At 37.8% G+C, this 24,793-nt stretch overlaps 1 protein-coding gene across 6 annotated transcripts in view; it reads left to right on the top strand.

Annotated features, from left to right (window-relative positions):
* Positions 1 to 24,442, top strand: part of FRMPD4 (FERM and PDZ domain containing 4) — a 314,212-nt gene extending 289,770 nt beyond the window's left edge. For 4 of the 6 annotated variants that reach the window (XM_080554742.1, XM_080554744.1, XM_080554743.1 and 1 more), the window contains 12 exons: positions 641 to 745; positions 1,939 to 2,046; positions 5,174 to 5,305; positions 7,459 to 7,578; positions 8,316 to 8,452; positions 9,581 to 9,707; positions 13,272 to 13,361; positions 13,939 to 14,121; positions 17,452 to 17,590; positions 18,178 to 19,239; positions 19,559 to 20,830; positions 22,088 to 24,442. In XM_080554742.1, coding sequence (XP_080410868.1) covers positions 641 to 745; positions 1,939 to 2,046; positions 5,174 to 5,305; positions 7,459 to 7,578; positions 8,316 to 8,452; positions 9,581 to 9,707; positions 13,272 to 13,361; positions 13,939 to 14,121; positions 17,452 to 17,590; positions 18,178 to 19,239; positions 19,559 to 20,830; positions 22,088 to 23,433 — 4,821 coding nt within the window. In that variant the 3' untranslated portion in view covers positions 23,434 to 24,442. Of the gene's footprint in view, positions 1 to 640; positions 746 to 1,938; positions 2,047 to 5,173; positions 5,306 to 7,458; positions 7,579 to 8,315; positions 8,453 to 9,580; positions 9,708 to 13,271; positions 13,362 to 13,938; positions 14,122 to 17,451; positions 17,591 to 18,177; positions 19,240 to 19,558; positions 20,831 to 22,082 lie in introns of all 6 variants that reach the window. The other 2 variants (XM_080554741.1, XM_080554746.1) reach the window with 2 other exon arrangements.
* Positions 24,443 to 24,793: the final 351 nt, after the last annotated feature.

Genomic DNA, 24,793 nt, shown 5'->3' with positions numbered 1-24,793 from the left:
GAAACAAATACACCAAAACCTGGTGCCAAGGAACCCAGTGATTTTCAGCCAAGCTAGAATTTCTTCCGTTGCCCATTATGATGGTAATGGAGTTGGGCAATGCCAGAAGGCCTGTATTCATAACTGACCTGAGAATAAAACTGCTTTGATTCTATTGCTGAAAACAAAAATCCTTTTTACTGTAAATATACAAAAAATGGCTCTGCTAGCCCAGTTGTTAGTCAAACTCCTCCATGCGGAGAGGTTTTTTTTTCCAAGGGCTGAACACTTGGATCTCAGGTGATTCCAATGTAGTAAATTAAAGTCAGGTCAAAGAAGAAAGTTAGTTTGGTTCACAGCAATCATCATGAGAGCACTACACGGAATTTGAATGTGCACTGAGAGCCCTTCTCATCTCTCCAGTCTGACTGTGGGATAACTTTCAGAACATGAAGTATATCACGGACTCCTTGTATGTATGTACATATGTATTATCTCAAGAAGCATTACGGTTCAACTGCATTTCCATTCTTCAGTGAACAGTCTGCAAAGTGTTGCTGTATGCATGGAGTTCCCAATGTATCAAAAATGTGAAAAAATGAAAAAGATAGGTTTTAACTTGAAAGTGTGTGATATATTTTGTCATCATTTTCCCTTCCAGTCTCCTAAATCAGCTTTTATTAGTGCTGCAAAAAAGGCAAGATTGAAGTCCAATCCTGTCAAAGTGCGCTTCTCAGAAGAAGTAATAATCAATGGCCAGGTGTCGGTGAGTGTTCAACTATTTATGTTCAGGAAGGACTGAGCATTTCATCCAAAGGTATGCCACAAGGCTGGAAAGTGGTAGGAACATGGTAGGAACAGGAGTGAAAGGCTTGTGAAGGGAATGGTTTTTCTGTTTCTGAAGTTTCAGGGAGGTCTGTTTTCAAAGTCCATGGTGCCCATAATATTGTGAAAAAAATATCCCTTCTTAAAATAAAATTAAAATGATAGTGAAGGCATTTTGTGGTGATGGCACATATATGTCTTTCTTTATAGTCCTTATAATGCTTGCTTTTTTTTGTTTTTTGTTTTTTTCCCAGGGCAATTTTATAACAGGAAAACCATAAACTCAAGGAAAGTAGCATGTCAGGAAAACACGTTAACACTATTCAGGAAAACAGATCAACACTACCTTACAAACCTCTTTAAAATTTGTTTTACCTACCTGAACTTGTTTCCGGCCCTCAGGCAGTCAGCCTCCCTTTGAGAGGCACTGAACTCCTCCCCAGACATGAACTCCTGGCTCATTTTCATAATTTAACTGAACATCATTCCCCACTGATGTCTTTATCCAACTCTCTTCCAAACTGAAAATGATACTGCATTTTTTCAAAAGCAGTTTTTACTTAAAAAAAAAGAAAAAAAAGCCTTTTCCGTTCCTTTTTCCTGTTTATTTTACTATCCTTCTTATGAGTTGTCATGATTAAGTAGCAGTATTAAATGTTACTCTTCTTAAATGATGACAGGTATAGCCACTTACAACATCTATAAAGAGAATGCAAAACATCTTTTTTTTATAATTTTTTCTAATGAATCTGCAGTTCCTGTTTCGTAAAGGCACTAAATAGCTCACTGTGTTCAGAGAAACAGTAATGTATTTTTCTGTTTTGTTGAAAATATTTCGACATCAGAGGTAGCATTTATTGTCAGAGAAACAGTACTTAGGAAAAGATAATATTCCAAGTCAGGCATGAAATGTAAGTGAACAATTATTTTTTTCCAGGAATGAGACCTATAAAGTACAGCTGTAACAAGTATGACTACACACTTGCAGGACATTGCTAATTCTGCTATTAGTTTAAGCCAATAAACTCATCTTCAGTTGTTACCTTTACATCTGAATTATGTCCTTTTTTATAGAACAGCAGTTTGATTTCCTTTCTTACGTGTTGTAATATGATTCACTAATTTGCTTGGCAGGAAACAGTTAAGGACAATTCACTTCTTTTCATGCCAAATGTTCTGAAGGTGTATCTGGAAAATGGACAAACCAAATCTTTCCGTTTTGACTGCAGCACTTCAATAAAGGTAGGTTAGATGTACCTTGGCATGCAATGCCAAGAACGCTGCTTAAACAAGACCTTCAGTAAATATAATTTACTTTGAATGCTTTAAGAACAAAATTGCTGGTGTATTTAATTGGGGCTGGATTAAGAAATAATGAGGTTTTGGTCCATTTTTCTACTGTTAAAAATGTGTTGCATTGTCAGTGAAGAAAAAGTAGAAGTGATCATTTTAATGTGACTAGAACCCAATTAAAATTACATGGACCTACAGTTTTGATACACTGCCAAAAAGGAGTATGATTTGTCAGCAAAAGTCAGATTAAGATGTTGGTTGCTAATTGAATATCATCTAGCTTGTCATCCAGTGAACTTGGGATGGGATTTTGTAGGGTTATGTTGGTGATATACTGCTCGTCTCAGTGTAATGTCCTCTATACTTTCCATAACACTTTTCATACAGAGAAAGAAAGTGGTGAAGCCCTTGCATGCAATCAAGGCTGCTGGGGAGTGTCTGTGACACTCTTTCATGTAGGTTCCTAAACCAGTCATCGCTCTCTGTGAGTGCCTTGGAGTAGCGTAGTAAGCAGCAAGGTTAGCACTGTTGGGCATGATACTATTCTCTCAAGAATTTTGTTTGGGTGAGCTAGTTTTAACCCAGATCGGTTACCAAATCTAGGTCACTGCATGGTAGCGTGCATCTTGTGAGACTGAGACAAGGGAGATGTTTGGGTGGGAATGAGCAGCAAAGGCTGGGAATGCAATTTTCAGCTGCAGTGCCAACTTTTTCTGGCTTTTAAGGATTATAAAGCTATGCACGTTTGAGGAAAGGCTGCTTTTCTTCTCACTGTGATTGATTAAACAGTATGCCTAATCAATTGGAACTGCAAGGAAAGCAATTTACTAAGGTCAACACAGGGACATTTATTCCGGTCAGCAGGTGAAAGGGCAAAATGGATATTGAGGTTACATGTAAGAGTGGGCTGCAAGTTTGTTTATAGTTCATGTCTATCCCTAAGGTGTAGTTGAAATCCAAGGAATGGATAACAGCCTCCACTGTACAGCTGTGAGATACTGACATTCTTCAGCCCATTTCAGAATTTGGTTGGGTGAAGAATTAGGAGACATGCTTCATGTAGATACTAAGGTTTCTGTACCTTCTAAGGCCCACAAGCCTACTTTCCAGTATTTTATTCTATGAGCATAAAACCAACCAACCTGTTCCAGGATATTTTGCCTCTGAAGAACAGTCTTTGGCCATCACATTACATGGGTTTTTGGTAGTTCTGTCATGGCTGTGTCACGTACTGCAAGACCACATACCTAACCTGCACTCATTTGCAAAGATACCCGCATGGGCTCAGCGATTAGCTGTAATGATGTTGTGAGCCTACTTTGACCTTAGTCATTCTGCCTGTTTGTAGGAATAATTTTCTTTTCATTTAATTCAGGCAATTATATCTTCCATAACCTGTACAGCTATATATTACACGTTCTTGCAAGAATGTGTGTGCATATTGCTAATTATGGATGGGTGGTTGTGGGTTCTGCTGCTTTTCTTAAATTGAGGTGAAGGAGACATGCCCCACTTGAGTAAAGGCAAACACATTTTTTCCTGCCCCTAGTAGTCCAGTAAGTCACCACTTAACAATGCAGGTGCAACTGGTGGCTCACCAGCAGTCCTCACTTTCCTTACTGCTGGCAGGCAACACCTGGGCTGATTCTAGGTTATAAGATAAGACTAGACAGGTTAGCAAAAAATCAGTCTGGTAATTCAGTGCCTATGTGCTTTACCATCATATTTTAAAGACAGCTTGCAGCAGACAGTGCCATTATAGTGCCTTATTACCTGCTTTTACAATATTACTTTCAGTATTATGTTTCTTCCTGTTACTGTTATGTCCCTTGTCTTTGAGCATAGTTTAGGAGTGTAAATAAAAGTAGATTTAATGTATAAGCAATAAATTCCCCATTAGTCAAAACAATGTAATATTAACCTCCATTATTTAGAGTGGTTACTTGCAATGCATTAATACTGTCTTTTATTCTTTACAGCATACAGAATTGGCCCCATCCTCCTACATACATTTTTCATCCTTCCACCAATTTGGTGTTGATTTTCCATAAACACACTGTAATTGATCAATTAATCTTCCTAAATTATGTTAAAACACTTGGATTACAATTCATCATGATCTCCTTAGTGAGTCCTATCCATCTGGATGCTTATGTATATCTAAAAATCTTGTAAATGAATAAAAATGCTTTAATCTTTTCACAAAGATAATGTGAAACTATTTTTAAGTGATGGGTTATTGTATATTTCTTTTTGTTACTACAGTCAGTAAAGCAAGAAATACCTTGCCAGAAGATAATACTAGGTATATTTATAAAGCATTATATGAAAGTAAAGTACAGATTGGTTGAATGTTTTTTTGAGATTTGTTTAGTTGTTATTTTAGAAACAGTTGTTCTCAAGCTGATTACCCTTAGACATAAACCAATGTGAAAAAATATTTTTAAAATCTTTAGAAATGGGTTTTATACTATAAATGTAAAGGATCCCCAAATTTAGAGCTGCTGCTTGGCACAGGTATCATCATTGTTGACTTTCCTCTTAGTGTTTTAAACTCAAGTATGTTCATTAAACACAAGTATCTATAAGTGAACTTCAAAGAAAAAAAAAATGGCCATTCATTTAATTTTTATGTTGAACTTAAAATTCTTTTTGTATCTTTGGTGGACCTGACCCAAAAATAAGTAAAGAGAAGAGTAGCAAGACCCTCTCTCATTTTCGCATGGAAGGGTTTTATTTGCAGAGAGACTGAGAGAGATAATTTAAGGGCCACACAAGTATAATTTGCATGCTAAGCTGCATAGAAAGATATCCATTCACAGTACGTATGTATTTTTCACATGCATGTCTGATACCATCTTAGAGATGTTTGAATATAAAGGCACTGATTTTTCCCATGTGAATGTGTGTGTTGTCCTGTATACTTTTACAGAACATGCATGAAACACAACCATCCTCCCCTTTAACCACTGGGCTTCCACCCTGCGCTGTGCACGTGCAGCATGCGTGGCAGCGAAGAACTCGGTCCCAAGCTTTCATAAATTAAAGCACATTTTATAAATCCTTTGTTAATTAGGATGTCATCTTAACACTGCAAGAAAAGCTTTCCATCAAGTGTATTGAACACTTTTCACTGATGCTGGAGCAGAGGGTTGAAGGATCTGGAACAAAACTCCTTTTGCTACATGAACAGGAGACTCTAACTCAGGTTTGTGTAATTATATGTGAAAACAAATATTAATGAGACTGGTTAATCAGTAAACTGTCCATCCTTCTAATTAGTCAAGTGAATTAACTGCAAGATTTATAGTTTGATACAGTCTATCAAATAGTAGCAGTATTTAGATGTGGTTGTAAAAATCAAGTTCTCACAGAATAATTGTTCTTCTGTTGGACAGACATCACATTTTATTGCTTCACTGGGCCATTAAGAAGTATTTTAAAGTTCATTATAAATCAGACTTAAAGCTAGAAAATATTTATCAAATCCATTTTTCATATCATATGTGGTGCAGTTAATGAATGTTCTCAACAGCTGGGAAATCCATCGTAACAGTTCAGAGAATTTTTTTTTGACAGTCTGTCAAAATTCCTTTTAAAAATACATTTTGATTTTTGATTCCCATCTGATTATACAGATCTGTATCTGGATAACAGGAAATGATACTCTTTCTGATGAAGCCAAGTTTGGCTTGTTTATGCAGTGATACATTATCTCACTTCTATGATGATGAATTGTGACCCAGAAAATGCTGTTAGGACTTTCTTTGTTAGATCAGGGAGGCAAATCAGGCTGCTGACAAGCCAGTTCTGACTAGAGGTGAGTTTGTTTCACAATTCCCAGCAGACAACCCTGATTTTAGGTGCTTATCCTTTTTGCCAAGCTGTTTAGCCAGAAATTTTCCATGCTATTTCTGTGTTTCAGGAGAATATTTGTGTTTTTGTGGTGTTTTTTCTTTTTTTTTTTTTTTTTTACATTTTACCTAAATTTTCAAAGAAGTATAAATATATTTTTAAATGAGAAGGGGAACAGTAATTTAATACAAATGCCAGAATTCCCTTGCTCATGTAACTCAAGTCTGAGTAGTGATATGAAGGAAATAAGTTTACTCAATAGCGGTCTTTCTAGTATTTTCCAACTTTTAAGCATTTGACTTTGCCATGTTAATGTTCCTATTGCATGGGTGCAAGCTTCCCAATGAATGCACAATATCCAGGAATATTCAGTGCTGGCTCTCCTGGCCTAGCTGTCTCTCTTTGAAGTAATTGATAAAATTCCCATTGAAATCAGAGGGATCAGAACAAACCAACACAGAGAGCTTTTGAAAATCCCATCTTGAGCTTTTATTTATACATACAGAGTATGCCTAGATACTTAGGAACGGGGTCAAAGAGAATGTGAGAAAAATGTACATTCTGAAAATTGTTAGTTCAAGACAGAGACTCCACTGGAGATTTTTGTAAGTATAATCTTATCAATTCAAGATGTTGATTATAAAGTACACTAACTCTCTAATTACATTAGCCTAATTGAATAAACTACATAAACTACATTAATTTCTTCTTTGAAGTTCCTGTAAAATCAGCAATTCTTTAATTTGCTATTATAACATTGCTGCTGACCATGACTTACAATAGTTATTGGATTGTTACTCTTTCATCCAATTATTTATTCACTCTGTGTCGGTCCCTTGTGAAAATACCCAGATTACTGTGTTATGTTCTTAGCGAAGTGTTTTGCTGACCAACAAGCAAAGAAGTCTTTTTGATCTTTTAAAGTATTGGGAGAAGTCTATCTTGGTCAGAAGTCTAGGGGTAGGTGTCTTAATCCAGAACAAACCAGGAAAACTGAAAAGACACAATTTCTGGCAAATTGTCTAATTTATTGAAGCAATGAAGGGAAAGTGAGAATAATAGCTGCCAAGCTGTACTTCATCGGTATTCTCAATCAAACTAAGAAGTAAAATGTGACCTCTCCCCTGAAGCCTTACCACCCTTCTAGCTTATAAGTCTTTTGGTCCTGCGGAAGTACAACTCACTTTGTATTCACTTGAATGGTTTCCATTAAGGTCTGTTTTTTCTGTCCTTTCTCTCTGGGTTTGAATGAATGAATTCCTCTGCTTTGAGAATGAGTTATATTGGGCAGTCATGCCTATGTAAGTCTAGAATTCTTTCCAGAAGACTATATATATGATGTTCTTATGTGCAATATGTACTAAGGAGCCCACAGAAAAGCACTTTGTTAGAAAGAATTACTTCCCTTGTTACCATGCGTCTCTGGAGCAGGATCAATGCCTGAGACAACGGACTCTTGCACAAACAGGATTGCTATGCTCTGATATAATTATTGCACTATCCTAGGTGACCCAGAGACCAAGCTCACATAAGATGAGATGTCTTTTCAGGATTAGCTTTGTCCCAAAGGATCCCATTGATCTTTTAAGAAGAGATCCAGTTGCGTTTGAATATCTCTATGTACAGGTAAGTGAAAGCATGGCCATTGTTAGCAAAACGGAGAATAAAAAGCTGGTTGCATTCAGTATATACACAGATAGAAAAGTATGGCCACAGTAAGTCCTGGGTTTTGTTTCTGCTGCATAAAGCCAGTGCACTTGGGGAATGTGCAAATCTTCATCATCTGCAAAGTTCCCTTCCTTCGTAAGTCCTGCCAAATAGTGAGGCTTTGATGCCTTTCCAAAATATATTTGGCTTTACAAAACAGTGAAGCCAAAATAATGGTTTATACTTAATTCTGGTACTATAATATCAGGCAGAAATGATGTCTGTAAAGGGACTTCCAGTAAAATGGATGAGAAAACTGGTGTGAGAACAATGTGATTCTCCTCCCGGGCATCCCACCAGGCAGAGTTCTGCTGTCCTGAGTCCAGATAGCCTAGTACCCTCCCAACACTCATGAAAGGGGATTACTGTTTTCCTCGGAAAGGATGAAGGGAGAGAGAGCTTAGATCAAAATGTTCATGGCTTCTGCTCTTTGGCAGAAGTCCTTGTGTTCTCCAGAAGTACCCATATCCTGGTGAGCATCTGACATCTCTGAGAGCAGCAGTTCTACTTTCAACATGGTCCTGTTTCTGGGTTCAGGGTTACTCTTCACACAATGGTCATTAAATATATATATATATATATATATATATATATATATATAAAATTTTAATACAAGATTTTTGAACTTGAAACTCCCTCTACTGGTTCTTTGGCAGAGCTGTAATGATGTGGTTCAGGAAAGATTTGGACCAGAACTGAAATACGACATTGCCCTGCGGTTGGCTGCACTACAGATGTATATTGCAACTGTGACCACCAAGCAAACTCAGAAAATCTCCCTCAAATACATAGAGTAAGTTGAGGATTCAGTGTGTTCTTTAAAAGTGAAAGACTTGGATAAGCTTATAGATTCTTTAAGGTCAGTTCTTTAATATGCCTATATGTGTGCACCAGTTTTAGTTTCATTATTTGTGACTTGAAATTTATTCAGGTGAGCTAAGAGCTTTAAGTATGGACAATACATTTACGTTTTGGTCATGTGTTTAGGCATGTGAAATAGGCTATAAATGTAAATAAGATTAATTCTCTTGCTTTCAATGGTCAGATCTAAGTCTATATATCCTAAATCCTAGGGTTTTAGTAGAGATGATTGTAATAAGATTCAGTTGATTTCTTGGTTCAGAATACCATAGGGTCTAAGATTCCTTCTAAAAGATTTCTTAGATACAGAAGAATCTAGTAAGCACCTGTTTTATATTGTCCTTATGATTTTCTAGGAGAGGTTACACAACATATATATGTAACTGCAAGGAAAATTAAAAATCCAAAATGCAGCAATGTGTATATCTGCTAGGATAAAAAAAAAAAAAAAGCGCAAAAACAAACAAACAAAAAAACCAGCTTTTTCTATGTTGTTATATTTTATCCTAATCAACAAGAAAAAATATTACGAGCAAAGAGTCAGTCTTCTGTCAAAAAGTGTGCATCAAGAAGAAAAGTACTTTGGGTAAAAGGAGGGGAACAGGTTGTCAGGTTGGCAAAGTTACAAAGACAATCATTGGCTGGTTTGCATGTCCTAAAAAAATTTAGAAAATAAAATTTAATCTGATATATGTTGTTAAATCTTCTGCAAATTTAATTCTATATTGGTGCTTGCCTGTGTAATTAGGTGGGGATTAACAAGCCTAAATTTTAAACGTACACACTTTAAACTTCTTTGCTGTGTAGTATGTTGGAAGAGATAGAAGAAATGATTGAGTATAGTTTTAAAGCATCTTCATAAGTTTGAATATAGTTCGAATATAGAAAATAGTTCTTCATATAGTTCGAATATACAAAATGATGCGTTATTGCAAAACTCTGGACTTTATCAACTTTTTCTTTGTTTGTATGAGTTCATTCACTTGACATCATAGTCACCAGTCTTTAGATAAATAATCGTCACAGGAATGTGAAATTAAATATATGCCTTTTCTTGCAGAAAAGAATGGGGATTAGAGACTTTTCTTCCATCTGCTGTGCTGCAAAGCATGAAAGAAAAGAACATAAAGAAAGCACTTTCGCACCTTGTCAAAGCAAATCAAAACGTAGTTCCTCCGGGTAAAAAGGTATTACATTTGCATCTTAATAGAAAATATGTTTTAAAGAACAGAAAGGGTGGCATGCATGGGAAACATTTTAAATTAATTCTTTGGAGAAATACCTAGCCATTATATTTTCAGAGAATATAGACAATTTAACTTCTGGTGATTAGTACAACATAGCCAAGAACAATTAAAATAATTAATTATATCCCAACTAAACTATCTTCTTAACTTGTGAATGCCAGAAAGGTGGTTATTAGCATTTCAGGTATTATAAAGACACATATTTTTTAATTCATTTAGCGCTTCATATTAATGGCAGACTTGTTAGAAAGTTATTGTTTCCTCTCTTATGCTCTGGTCTGAACTATATTAACCTATGGGCCTGATGTAAATGCTGTTTTTCAGGATTGTTTTCCATTAAGCTGTACATAGAGACATTTCCCTGTCCAAGGCCTAATTGGATAGATAATGTTCCTTATAGTAACTGCTCCTCCTTGCTATTGTAAAATGCTTTTCTTAGCACTAAGCTTTCAGTTCAGATGGAAAGAAATGTAGAAGACAATGTCCCTGAGAAATGCACACAGCATTGTTGCATGCATACAGCTGTGTCTGGTTTTAGACACCATAATGAGTGTTCTTTTTTTTATGTAAATTATCTAGCCTCTCTTTGTAGTCAACAGAGAGAAACAGGCACTTCTAGGGAACAATTCATCCCATCCCATATTAGATGCCAAAAATAGGTCAGATGACTTGTCCTAGAAATGCCTGTTTCTCTCCATTGACAGTGAACAGAACCTAAGAGTGAGTAGTTGAGACATAAAATTAGCTGAATCTTGGTTCATGACACTTTTTTTTCCGAATGGGAAAAGCCCAGAACTAAGGTGCCCGAGCTAAGGTTCATTGGGATCAGCAAAAATCCTGCTTGGAGGAGGTGAGTTTCAGGTCATGTCATGATTGTGAATGTAGATCTGTGTGTTTGACCCAGAATGCTCAGGGAGAGGGGACACCTTTTTGACTGAAGTACTGCTTGTCTCCAGCAGTGCTGAAGCTAAACCTGAATAATGCCAATTACTTACTACTTATCATAGTAGTGTAACTTTGGTTTTATTTTGGAAGCTATCACTGCTGAAGGAATCACAGGTGATGGCAGGGGCATTCAGTATTGATTCTTGGTTAGAACAGAGGTTGCAACAATGCCTTTCCGCAGCAGACTTTGTTAAGGTGACATGCTCAGTGGATGAGGGAAAGGATGTGGATGTGATCTACCTGTACTTCAGTAAGGTTTTTGACACTGTTTCCCACAGCATTCTCCTGCAGAAACTGGCTGCTCATGGCTTGGAAAGGTGTACACTTTGTTAGGTTAAAAACGGGCTGGGTGGCAGGGTCCAAAGAGTTGTGGTGAATGGAGTTAAATCCAGCTGGAGGCCAGTCACTAGTGGTGTCCCCCAGGGTTCAGTACTGGGGACAGTTCTCTTCAATATTTTCATCAATGATCTTGACAAGGGTATTGAGTGCGCCCTCAGTAAGTTTGCAGATGACACCAAGTTAGGTGCAAGTGTTGATGTTCTTGAGGGTAGTAAGGCTCTGCAGAGGGATCTGGATAGGCTGGACTGATGGGCCAAGGTCAACTCTATGAAGTTAACAAGGCTAAGTACCAGGTCCTCCACTTGGGGCACAAAAACCCGAATTAGCGCTACAGACTCGGGGAGGAGTGGCTGGAAGGCTGCCCGGCAGAAAGAGACTTGGGGGTATCAGTCAATATCTGTCTGGTTATGAGCCAACGGGGTGCTCAGGTGGCCAAGAAGGCCAACAGGATCCTGGCTTGTATCAGAAATTGTGTGGCCAGCAGAAGTAGGGAAGTGCCTGTCCCTCTCTACTCAGCTCTGGTGAGGCTGCACGTCAACTACTGTGTTCAGTTTTGGGCCCCTTACTACAAGAAGGACATCTAGGTGCTGGAGCATGTCCGAAGAAGGGCCATGAAGCTGGTGAAGGGTCTAGAGAACAAGTCTTACAAGGAGTGTCTGAGGGAGCTGGGGTTGTTTAGCTTGGAGAAAAGAAGGCTCGGGGAGACCTTATCATGCTCTACAATTACCTTAAAAGAGGCTATAGTGAGATGACGATTGGTCTCTTCTCCCAAGCACCAAGTGATAAGAGGAAATGGCCTTGCGTTGCAACAGGGGAGGTTTAGGTTGGTTATTAGGACAAATATCTTCACTGAAAGGGTTGTGAAATATTGGAACAGGTTTCCCAGGGGAGTAGTTGAGTCATCTCTGGAGGTCTTCAAAAAACGTGTAGATGTAGAGCTTAGGGATATTGTTTAATGGTGTACTTGGCAGTGCTAGGTTAAAGGTTGGACTATACAATGTTAGAGGTCTTTTCCAACCTAAATGATTCTGTGATTCCATGATTTTTGCTTTATTCTTTGTGATTTGAGCTTTGGAAACTCATTGCGTGCCCGCCTGCTTTTTTACCAGGCAGTCATCAGAAACAAAGCATCAGAGCTCATCGTCACCTTCTGTCTCACCTGTAGGTACTAAGCCAGGACAAGCCTCTGGAGCTTGTATCCCTTCCTGTGAAGGGAAGACTGTCACTCTTAGGATCCTTCCTTTTTTATAAGTCCTGTGTATTTCTGTATCCAACTTAACACCTACTTAAAGGAAGGGGACTTCATTCCCTCTTGGCTTTCTGCTTTGGATTCATTTCCTCCTTAGAGTCTAGGAAAATGTTAGTTTAGGGGCTCTTAAAATGCTGTTTAAGATCAAGTAAGTTTTTGAACTAGAAATCTAGTGGCTGAAGAGAGAATAGTAAATGAGATGAGCTCGATAAAGTCCACACTCAAAGATTTACACAAGGGAGGTGTAAGTTCTGGCTTCAGATTGTTTGGGTGAAATGAACTGTTTCTTGGTTCCATTCAATCTCATAAAATATGTCCAAGCTTGATGTTTTTAAGTAGGTATTTTAAGGTAGGGGAAAAAAGAGATAAATTATGGATTGGGTTGCATGATAGAATCGTATGTATTTATGTACTGTATTTGGCTTCCAGATTTATTCCCTACTAAATATAGTAGAGGAATTTTATTTTTAAAAATAGGAATTGCAGTAATGAGGCAGAATAATATGCCATATGCTGCAAGTACCTTGCAAAATGTAAAGCACATAGCTGACAAAATGAAATTCTTTGTTCTCTTTCTCTGTATTGGTCCATAAATGTTTAAGAACTGATGGTGATTATGAATTGAAAGCTGTTGACTATCCTTGAAATCCCTCAATGAACAGATGTCTAATTTGAGTAGTTTAACATTTTCCCTTCATTGGAGCAGTTACAATGTTCTTGCAGTGCCCTGATATAGCCCATACCCAAATTCTCAGTGCATTTGACTAAACAAGCACAATCTGAATTTTAAGAATGAAACTGTTTCTCCTCATCTGAAAGTCAAGCATTTGATGATTTGGTTTCAGACTCTGATGAGCTCTTATTGCTGTCCATTTTCTTTACACCACATGAATACCTTTTATTTTTTTAAATAAAATTAGTAACGTGTTGATTTCTACCACTATATCTTACCCCTGTTTCTCTTTCTTCAGCTATCTGCTCTGCAAGCCAAGGTGCACTATCTAAAGTTCCTCAGTGATCTGCGGTTGTATGGAGGGCGTGTTTTCAAGGCAACACTAGTGGTAATAATTCTCTTGAAAAAGTTTCTCTCTTTTCTTGATGGTTTTATCCAAGTGTCTCTTTGCAAAAACTGGACCGTAACATTTTCTTTAGAAGTTTAAGTTCTATTCATACACTTAAAAAAAAATACTTGTTAAATTGAACCAAATCACTTTTAGTTTCTTTTCATCTTGAAAATAACATTCCTAGTGTAATTTGAATACTTACTGGGGGTTTGGAGATAGGTAGCATCTATTTGGCAAATAGTGCCATCCAATTAACTGAAGAATACTTAAATTATTACTCTGGAAAACTCTTGATGAAAAATACTTTCTTTTAAAGGAAACATCCATCCATCCATCTGTCCACCCACCTATCCATCTAAAAACTGCAGTACAGCCAATATCCATGATCAAATTCCTTTACTTTTTGTAATTAATTATCGAACTAGTATGCTCTTCTATATTTCACCTTCTCAGAAAAATGTGATAATCTTTAATCACACAGATGAAGCTTCATGGAGATGAAAGAAGGCAGTGACTGTGCAGTGTTTCTCATGGGTTTTACTTTTTTTTTTTTCTTCCCCTTTTTATGCTAAAGCAGGGAGAAAAGCGTTCAGAAGTGACATTGTTAGTAGGGCCACGGTATGGCATCAGTCATGTGATAAACACCAAAACAAACCTGGTGGCTCTCCTGGCAGACTTCAGCCATGTGAACAGGATCGAGATGTTTACAGAAGATGAAAGCAGTGTTAGAGTTGAGCTGCATGTCTTAGATGTAAAAGTAAGTTTTTTGTTGATCTGCAATGATGCAATGTCTTTAAATAATGTTTTTGCCTTTTTATTTAAATATTTGGTCAAACTGTGCTAATTGTTCCAAATGTTTTCATGACAATGATATGTTGTTGGAAGTGCATTTTTAGCTCTGGCAATTTGCTTTGTTGTTGTGTCCCTTGATTTCCATGGTGAGAAGAGGTTGATGATGAAATTGGCCTTCTTTTGAAGTTCCTTGAGCTCCTATAAGCCACTTTTGGTGTAATAGACAATGTTATTACTGTTAGAGAATTGCCAGTTCTATCAGATCAGTGTCTCAAGTAGCCCAGTGTTTTATCCGCAAAGGACACTGCAAGTAACCATATAGTTCTTACTAGTGAAATAACCGGTTAAAAGGCTTTTTTTTTTTCTTAGGCCTTATAATTCCAGTTAAGTTTCTTGTCCCATATTATGTATTATTGTATGCTCTTCTTCTACCTATAGTAATTTAATTTCTCTTTTATCCTGCTTAACACTTTGCATCTGTGGCATCTGGGGGGCAGTGAATGGAGTTTTATACATTATATTATCCTGGTTCTTCTTGGTGTGCTTCCTATCAGATTTTAAAGTGAAAGGCTTCAGAGACTGTCTAGGACATCAATCAGGACAATCAGAGATTAAAGGAAGAGTTCTCCTTATACTTGAAACTTAAATATACTTTAAAATAAATGGAGCCTAACAGTTCTTGTTGCTTACACAGATGTACATTAAAAAATAAATAAACAACAACAAAACATACACAAGGGATATTTTACTAAACTTTTGCTTTGAATGCTTTAGGCTTATTGACCTGAAAGTGTTTCCTTGTATTTAAGTTAATGAAAAAAAACATTGCTGTAAATTGATCTAGGTGCCCTTTGACAACAATATCACAAAAAATGTACAGGTTGATGAATACAGCATTTTAGCAATCTGAGCATCTCAGTCTACTTTACTTGTATTACTGTGCTAAACTTGTAGCCCTCTTGTGAGAAAGTTGTTATCCTCTTTTTTCTGATGGAGAAAGTAGTCCAGAAATTAAATACTTCCCTTCTACTTGAATGTAAAATGCAGCACTGTATGCCATGATATTTTATATTGCCATGATCTTATGTTTTGTGTTATAATGCTGTTACTGCCTTACTGCAAACCATGTATATGCCTATCTTCTTGCCTTTCAACACATTCAGTCTTAAATACAGAACGCCTAACATTAAAATTACAAAGGTAGAAGGCTGTGGAATGAATTTAACAAAACAAAACAAACAAAACAACAACAACAAAAAACTTCTGTGTGGGGCACAAGTATGGACTGTCACAGTTTCTTGTGGAGATATTGGAGATGTGGGCAAACACAGGCATACCGTAAGGTAGCAGGTTCCTATATCTAGATTCTGAATATGCCAATAAGTGCCATTTTTGTAACAAATGAATGAATAAGAAGCCTGTGTTCTTCTTTTATTTTTGGTTCTTTTTGATATCTTCACAAGCATAAATCACTTGGGAGATGCAGCCAGTAAAATTTAGCTGTCACGAGACTGTTCATCAGATTAACAGTAGTTCACAGCACTGTTTTCAGCAATCTGAGACTTCTTTGGAAATTGTCCATTTCTGTCTATCATCGCAGAAAAATTTGACATCAACATGGCATTTCAATGCTATTTTTTATTTGTGACTCAAGAGAACAAAGATTAAGTACTTCATTATAGAATTAATAATTTATAATTAATTTTATATCTCTGTTTGAATCCTTTAGAAAGAAGCATGTGTTGAGTAGAACCTCATACTGAGGATGAGTATTTTATATATAGCATAAAATACTTTAAAGAAAAAAAGTGCATAGACTTTTACATGTTGCCGAAAACTGCTCATACAACAGTTTTGAGTTTGGTAGTAAGCTATGAACATAAATTATGTTTTGGCCACAATTTCTACCACAATCAGTTGCCTTCAGGTCGCAAATGTCCACATGGTTATAAGTCGCTACAAACTATGTGAATGACCGGATAGGTTGTCTATGGTGTAAATTCTATCTATGTATCATGGTAAGGACTTGGTAATTTTTTTTCCTCTTTAGGAGTTCTAGAGGCTAGACACCTTAAAATGAATTTGAGGAGAGCAACTTTTGCTGTTATAAGCTACGGAGACATGAACAAAAGTTTTAGGCAAAGGAATTTATACAATGGGGCAAAGGAAAAGGAAATAAAAGAAAGTGTGTTTCACATGGATTTCTTACATTCAATGCTCTCTAGCCTGCAAGACAGCTTTTCAGAACTATGGCATTTTTCTGTTAAGTCTAACTGTTCTCTTTAAAGGCTTTGAGTTTGGTTTCTGTGCTGATTTCTCTTCTGAGGATCTCTCTCTGTTCTCTGTTTCTGTTTGTCTATTCATTTTTTTCATCACGTCTTTTAAGCAATGCCAGGCCACAAATACTGAAATCTTTTAAGCTCTCATTTTAATATTCCCTGCTGCTGCTGTGTAATGATAGCTTTATCCTCACCACTGTATTTTTTCAACCTGAACTTTTTCCATCCCTGTTTGCTTCCTATTTTACTTCTTTACATGAGCTTAGGGCACTTCATTTTCTGGCAAGCTGCAATGATTCCCATGCTACTGTAAGACTGCAGCACCTAATGTACCAGAGTTTTAGCCCTTGGCAGTTTCAGAGTAGCAGTAAACAGTGCTTAGGAGAAAATATATATATATATATCTATGCAAGAGAAAGATGGAGCAAGAGTCTTAAAGTAATTAGCTTTTTTTCAGAAAGAGAACAAACTCAGCCCTTAAAAATGCCCAGTTGGACTTCTTATTCCAACTCTAATCTTGTAAATCACAGAATTCTTGAGGTAGAAAGGGACTTCTGGACCTCATCTGGTCCAAGCCCCCTGCCGGGCCACCTAGAGAAGGTTGCCTAGGACCACATCCAGGCAGCTTCTGAATGTCTCCAAGGAGAGAGCCTGCAACGTGTGCCAGTGATCAGTCACCCGCACAGCACAGAAGTGCTGCCTGATGTTCAGAGGGAACCTCCTGTATTTCAGTTTGTGCCCATTGCCTCTTCTGTTAGCCCTAGGCACCACTGAAAAGAGCCTGGCTTTTTCCTCCCTGCACCTTCCTTTCAGTTATTTATATATTTTAATAAGATACCCCCTGAAAATGTTTGATGTTGCCTGATGGTGGTAGTGAGGAAAATAAGTTCTCACGTATATTTTTCAGTGTGGCATTCCTGATGTAACTCCTTTTGATTCCATGTAGTAGTATTGTCAGCAGGTAAACAAATAGAGAAGTAACAGCCTTAACCAAGACTTGGTTGTATTCTTCTTAGCCTATTACTCTACTGATGGAGTCATCAGATGCAATGAATCTTGCTTGCCTAACAGCTGGGTACTATAGACTGCTGGTCGACTCAAGGCGTTCAATATTCAACATGGCGAACAAGAAAAATACAGGGAGCAGAGAAACAGGTATTCATTGCACAGTATGTTATTGATGGTCACAGGTGTAAAGCAGAAGCCAGCTTAAGCCCCAGTGCATCTCCAGATAAATACAAGGCTATGCCAAATGAGATTTTATTGCTGGCTTAGACTTGGCTCTACAGTATACCAATTCAGCTTTGTAATGTTCTAATATTCAGCCTTTGATAGCTTGAATTTCTTTCATAACTGTATTGAAACAGATGCATGTTCCCTATGAGTGTTATTACATTATACACATATATCTTGTATAAGAATACATATGGTGTTGTGGAAACCAGCTGGGAATTTGATTTTCTGTTACTATTTCTGGAATAGCATTTGTACCTAGCTGTGGTTTGGTTTTGCACTAAAGTACAAAAGTGTCAGTTAAACTTTAGGTCATTAAATCAACAGCTATTTAATTCAGAGCAGAGGTAAGCTTGAAAATGCTTTTCTGAAGCGTTTGATGACCCAGCTGTCCTATTCAGAGGGTTCATTGCTCAATATTAACAAGATATTGTTTAAAAAATTGCATGAACTTGTGATTATATGAATCTGTGATTTCATAATGTTTCTTTTATTTCCCTGTGTTACAGGAATTGAAAATAGAGGGAAGCATAGTCTCCTTGCTTCTGAGTGGAATTGTGTACCAAAAACTACCACTTTCCTGGCTGAAGGAGATCAAGAGACTCAAATGTCCTTTGCTGATCCTCAACAGAAGACTGTAGATGTTTCTGAAAGTCTGTTATGTCAAAAAGAGCACAGACATCTGTACATAGAAAATACCTATAATTCAGGTGGATTTGATCAGCATCTGGCCAAGCAAAGTGACCCCACTGAAGCAGAAGAAAGCAGAAATTTTAATCAGTCTTCACTGCTGTCACTCTCAGGTTTGGAATCTAGCAAGAAAGCACAGGATTCTCCCAGGGGAGCAAAAGTTTCTTTTATATTTGGAGATCACAACTTGGATGGTATCAATCCTCAGACTCTTGGCTATGAAAGGCTTTTGGATGAAAGTCCAGAAGTACTAGAAAAACAAAGAGCCATTTATATTAGTAATGCCAATGACATTAAAGGTCTGGAGTTGTCACCAGATGCTGAAAGCATTCAGTTTGCTACAAATTCTGTTTACGCAACCATAAATGATGGTAAAATATTTGGAGCTGCGGAAGGAATAGAAGAGCCTTTGCTGCATGATATTTGTTATGCAGAAAACACAGATGATGCTGAAGATGAAGATGAAGTAAGCTGTGAAGAAGACATTATGGTAGGAGAAATCGATAGGCCTGCTCTTCTCAGCCTTTCTGGTTCTAGTGATGACATTATTGATTTGACTTCACTTCCACCTCCAGAAGGTGATGATAATGAAGATGATTTCCTATTGCATACCTTAAACATGGCCATTGCTGCTCCTCCACCTGGCTTCAGGGACAGTTCAGATGAGGAAGACTCTCAGAATCAAGCAACACAGCCTAGAGACGACAAGGAGCAAGCCAGTAATCTAGGCAGTGATGATATTCCAGTGTCGCTTATCGATGCTGTCGCTACTAATACAGAGGGGAAGTGTGAAAAGGGGCTAGATGATGCTGTAGTCTCTACACTTCAAGCACTAGAAGCTTTGGCTGCTTCAGAGGAACAGCAGACGAATGACAACTCAGGTTCTTTCACCATAGTTACATTTATTCATTGAAAATCATTCCATCTCATCCATTTAGCTTTGGAAATACTCCATTTTGTGAGGGGGTTTTGTTTTTTGTTGTTTTGCTTTTTTTTGCCATCATTTTCCATACATCATATTCCATATTATGTAATGGAACTACTGTAATGTTATTAAGCTACCTGTCCCGGGAACTGTGCAATAAAGTCAGATTATTCTTACAAAAGATATTTTTGTCTCTAACACACGCCTTTGCTTGTCACTTGTTCAGGTGCTTCAGCTGCTGTCATTGATTGACTCTCATTTTTTGTGGCTTGCAGGTGTAGCTATCTTGCGAGCATATAGCCCTGAGTCATCTTCAGATTCTGGCAATGAAACAAATTCCTCTGAAATGACTGAAAGTTCTGAATTAGCTGCAGCGCAGAAACAGACAGAAAACACTGCACGCATGTTTTTGACCACAAGCGAAGGCTATCAACCCCTTGTGGAAGAGCAGACTGAATTTCCCATCGCTAAGAGTCAGGCTGGAGTGCCAGGCATGAAATCCTCTCAGCCTTTGTCTGGTCGTCAGGCTGCGGAGCTACAGTCAAAAGTTGTGCCTTCAAAGCAGATTCTTCATTCAGATAACATGGAAATGGAGCCAGAGACCATGGAAACAAAATCTGTCACTGATTATTTTAGCAAATTGCACATGGGATCCTTGGTATATTCTTGCACTAGTAAAAGGAAAACTAAGATGACAGACAGTGAAGTAAAAGCACCTTCTGATGGCAATGCTACTGTGAAAAAGCAACAGGGAACTAAAAAAGCAGAGGCTGATGAAGACCTAAAAGCTAAATTTGGAACTCTTTCAGCAAGAGACAGTCAACGCCTAAGCACTTTTAATGTGGAGAGAACTGCCTTTCGCCAAAGATGGTATGCTGCCGATGATGGGGCAGCAGATAAGCCAAGCCCAGAAACAGTGAACGGGAAGACATTTCCAAGAGTTCCTGTCCTTGGCAAAACAGAAACTGACTGTAAGGATGAAGTAGATCCTGAGGTGGATCAGGATGATACCTCAGGGCTTGGCCAAGGTGAAAACTTCTTGTCAGATATGACTCCTGTGTCTTCAGCCAAAGACCTAAATGATGCAGAAGATACCGATTTATCTGCAGATGACCATCCTTCAAAGCTTCCAGAAGCTGAGCAGAGTGTGGCTAGACTTTGTGAATATCACTTGGCTAAGCGCATGTCATCTCTGCAAAGTGAAGGCCATTTCTCACTGCAAAGCTCTCAGTGCTCTTCAGTGGATGCAGGATGCAGCACGGGCAGTAGCACATGTGCTACCCCTGTTGAATCTCCTCTTTGTACCTCTGACGTTAAGCACATTATCTCTGACCCATCAATGAAGGGCATTGCCTATATTCCAGCAGATGAAAGAGCTGCCATTCTTCCAAACCATGGAACAACATACAAAGACCTGCATCAGCAGCCAGAAGCTGTGTGTCACAGGATGACGGTGCCTGTCGTGCATTCAGCAATTAATGCTGAACCACTGTTTGGCACTTTGAGAGAAGGATGTCATCGGATCCCCAAGATAAAAGAAACTACAGGTACATCAGTAATAAAGTGTTTCTTATGTTTGTTTTTAAAGTTGCATGTTAAGGTTGAAGGCTAGGTATGAAGTTTGCATTCTCTTTACCTGAAAGCACATCATCAATCTACAGCAGGCTGTGGGATTAGACCTTAGTGTATCTATTCATTTTACTTCTTTGTGTTGAGATGTTCTTGGGAGCTGCTTACAAAAATTCTTTTTTTTTTTTTTTTTGGAAGATCTCTCATTACAGTTTAACAAAAAAAAAGTCTCCTGTGTTTTAGATCTAATATTTGGGGGACATTGATGGAGAGGCCTAGGGGAGAAAGTAAACTTTGGAAGCCTCTCCAAAGTTCATAGCCATTTGAGTTCCAGGATTCTTTTTAGATCATAAGATGACTTCAGAAGGTATATTAATGATGGAGAGAAAGAAAAAAAAGTGCTTCATTTATTATATATTTTATGCTACTTTAGCAGATTGTCAAAAACATGCCAGTATGAATAAAAAGCTCTAACTGTAAAGGTGAGAAAATGTCACTATATGTTTTTACTTCACCATCTGATTGTAGGTGTTTCCTTTAAGAATAATTCACATATAGAATCATTACCACATTTTGAAGTTCCAGTTTCAAGTGACTTTGTGAACTTTCTGTTCAGAAAAATACACAGTTTTTCAGAGAGAGCTTTGGAAATGCTTTCGATTGGGTTTTAAACATTTCATTCTTCCTGGGTAGCAACACACATGTCCCAGTAGTGTAGCAATGCATGAAAATCTGAAAGTGGAGCAGACTAGGAGAAAGAATGAGAAAAACAAACAAACAACCACATAACCAAAACAAAATTACCATGAATGCATCCTTCCATACTCTCTCAGGCATAGTTAAAGAAGGTATTTTAATCGGAAAATATTCATCTAATTATTTAATAGTAAACATCCAATCCACATACTGGGGGGGGGGGGGGGGGGCATTTAGGAAGTTTTATAGATGATTTTCTATTCCTTTATTTCAACGTGTTCTGTAGTGGAACAATTTATTATTCAAAAGTTATAATTTGTTGATAGATTTTAAAAAGCATCATAGTGAAATACAAAAGACATGAGGAGCTAGCAATGTTGGTTTTTTTGTGTGTGAAATATTTTGAGGAATGGAGACCTCTGGAATATACTATGAATCCATTTGCCCTGAGTATTACAGATATATAAAAGTTTAGTCTGTGAATATTGTCAGGGTGATGCTTAATTCTTCTGTCTGCTCTTCTACTACCCCTAGTGTAGCTTTCACAGAGCCTGAAAAGGGAAGACAAGGAGGCATGCCTACAGCTTTTCCTAGACAGCCTCTAGCTGACTCCATCATGCTATCATCCATGCTATCAGAATCAAAGGTGCCAAGTCAAAATCAAGACTCTTGTGACATTCCCAAAGTAAATCAGGTTTGTGGGGCAACAGTTAGTTTACGGCCATATGACATGATAGGAGGAAGCCTCAGGATGCCGCACAACAGGAAAGTGCTGAGACGCAGCAGCAGCATCACTGGAGGATCTGCAGACATTGAGATGCTGTTTGAAAGGAAGGCAGCCACAGCCAGCTTGAAATGTCTGGACACCACCCCAAGGGATGAATCCAAGTCAGAAGGAAGGGTGGAGCTCTCCCTGGGCAAAAAGCTGTCAAAAAGTTACTCCCAGAGTTGTGTGTATGTCAGCACTGATAGGAAGGACAGTAAGAGGTGTTCAGGCACAGGAGTCAATCAGAAGGACTCCAAGCAGTGTCGAACGTTGCCTTTGCGGAAGCTGGACACCAGCGCCTGGAGGTGTCGTGGCCCCTTTAGCTACTGTTTCCTAAGCAGAGGAAGTGATGATGATGAAGATGATGGAGATGGCCATCAGCTCTCATGTCTCTTCGAACCGCAGAACCCGTGCGAGCTCGCAGAACCAGTCAGTCAGTCTTTTTCCAGTGAAAATGAGCAGAAAGTCTTGGAGTCCCCGAAAGCTGCTGAGACCCTGCAAGGTGAGGCAGTTAATGCACATGAGAAGAGCAGTGCTGACACCCAAGGTGGCCAGATTGATGTGAATCTCAATGATGTGGCCTTTGATGCACGAATTACACGAATAAATGTGATGAAAGAGAAGACGTATGCAATGCCTGATGGATTTATTGCAGCACAAAAGGATGCCAGTGAGCTACTGTCACTGGTCCGAGCAAGTATGGGCAAGAGAGAAGATTTACATCCAGAAACATATGACCTTAAACTTTCTAAGTACAAACAACTGTTATCTATGGAATCGAGACAGTTGGGAAGTGCCTGCAGGAAAATGGCCATGGCTGATAAAAGCCCTGAGGAAATGCTTTTAGCTATGACTTCCAGCTTTCAAGTACTCTGTTGCTTAACAGAAGCCTGCATGCGTTTAGTTAAAGTCATGAACTCTGAAACACAGCAGCAGGAAATTATAGCTAAGATAGATGAGGTTGTAATAAACTACATTTGTCTTCTGAAGGCTGCAGAAGCAGTATCAGGCAAGACCTCCAGTGATCCTAGCATTAAACTCTTGGCTCGACATTCGACTACCATGGCCGCTATTGTAAGCACACTAACACGTTCTCTTAAAATGCTTTTAAACAAATAAAATACAAAAGTCACTTCATAATCTACCTTTGCAAAGCCATACATTAAAAAAAAAAACACTTTTATTTACTGTATGTGTATGAACTAATGTAACAAACTCAGCTCTCTCTGTATATTTTGTTATTTTATATAAAATAAGTATGAGATTAAAAAAAAAAAAAAAAGATAAAATACTGAACACTGACAACAGTACTGACCAGATCTGTCCTTTCATTTATACAAAAACAAAAGCCAAAAAAAGCCCTCTCCCCAAGACCGGAAAGACAAAGAAAAAAAACCCATACAGGAGCAAATTGACATTTGGCTATTTTTCATATAGTCAAATCTATGGTTGTATGAAGTGAACTTTTAAAGCCTGTTATGTCAATGAAGTTGTTTTCTGTTTCATCCAAGTTTTCACTTGGAGAATGCTCCATGTTTAGAAATGAGAAATTAAATCATAATGTATATAATACAATATTTAATGTTTTAAAATTATAATTTTTAAGCATTGAAAATAGCAAAAAGACATTTAAAATCCAAGAGACTATTATAACTTACTAGAGAATATATATATAATAAATGACTCTTTTGTTCATATTGCCTGAATTACCTGATTCTTCTTTTCTAGGAAGTTCTATATTAAAAAAAAAAAAAAGTATTAAAAATACCGACTTTAGAAGGTATCTGATGTATTGAACATTACAGTGTCGCATTTCAGACAGTGAAGGTAACTGTGGAAGACAGACTGAGGACATAGAAATCAGAGTGGTGATGTTCTCTGAAATGAGAATTCGATGCCATACTTATCAGGTCAGAACGTATAGGACGGGTCTACACATTCCTTTCCCTGGTTAATGAGAGAGAGGACCATCAGGAAATTCCTGTGCTGTTTACTGTTTCATCATATATCTATGGTGCATCTGAACAACATGAACTGCATCTATTTTGTTAAATATTTTATACTTCATATTTTATGATTCTGAATGTTTAACTGTAAATAAGTTAGAAATAAAATGAAGTTTTCAGAATACAATAAATATCTGTGAAATATTTCAAGCCCAAGACAGTTCTTCTCTGAGTGGCAACAAAGGCAATTTGTGAATAATCTGTCCCATCTGAACCTTTCTGGAAAACATTTTATAGTCTTGCACTTGAGAGGCAGCCAAAAGCTCTCAGTTTCACATGGTAAGTAGGCTTTAACACGAGCATCTGTTAAGCTTTTCAGCCACTTAGGAGCAGCAGCCCTTGTGAAAAGTGCAAAATACCATTCCCCAAACTGGAGTAGGTAGTTTTCATCCTTTTTTTAATAATGTCATGTGCAGAGAGTATAACCACTGTGTTTTGAAAACTTACCCATTCAGTTGAAGCAAGTGCAAAGC

Source organism: Anser brachyrhynchus (assembly GCF_964034855.1).
Source record: "Anser brachyrhynchus genome assembly, chromosome: 1".
Lineage (NCBI taxonomy): Eukaryota > Metazoa > Chordata > Aves > Anseriformes > Anatidae > Anser > Anser brachyrhynchus.
Note: the sequence above shows the minus strand (reverse complement) of the source record. Positions and strands in the feature narration are given on the sequence as shown.